The 244-nt window shown below is 57.0% G+C and overlaps 1 protein-coding gene across 1 annotated transcript in view; it reads right to left on the reverse strand.

The window, feature by feature from the left end:
• The window catches only part of EMH_0038670 (beta-tubulin cofactor d, putative), a gene marked incomplete at both ends in the record, with an annotated part of 9722 nt that overhangs the window by 2906 nt on the left and 6572 nt on the right, over positions 1-244 (reverse strand). The window contains one exon of the mRNA XM_013495319.1: positions 239-241. Within this exon, the coding sequence (XP_013350773.1) occupies positions 239-241 (3 nt within the window). The remainder of the gene's footprint in view (positions 1-238; positions 242-244) is intronic.

Here is a 244-nt window from a genome sequence, read left to right on the forward strand (position 1 = left end):
TGCTCCATAGACTCAACACTGCAACATTTTCCGTCATTGCTGCTGCTGCTGCTGCTGCTGCTGCTTGTGCTGCTGCTGCTGCTGCTGCTGCTTGTGCTGCTGCTGCTGCTGCTGCTGCTTGTGCTGCTGCTGCTGCTTGTGCTGCTGCTGCTGGTTGTGCTGCTGCTGCTGCTAGTGCTGCAGCAGCAGCAAGGAAAGGATTCTAGGATGAGAGCAGCAACTTCAGCAGCAAGCTCACGAACCC

Source organism: Eimeria mitis, genomic scaffold (assembly GCF_000499745.2).
Source record: "Eimeria mitis Houghton genomic scaffold, Emh_scaff1518, whole genome shotgun sequence".
NCBI lineage: Eukaryota > Apicomplexa > Conoidasida > Eucoccidiorida > Eimeriidae > Eimeria > Eimeria mitis.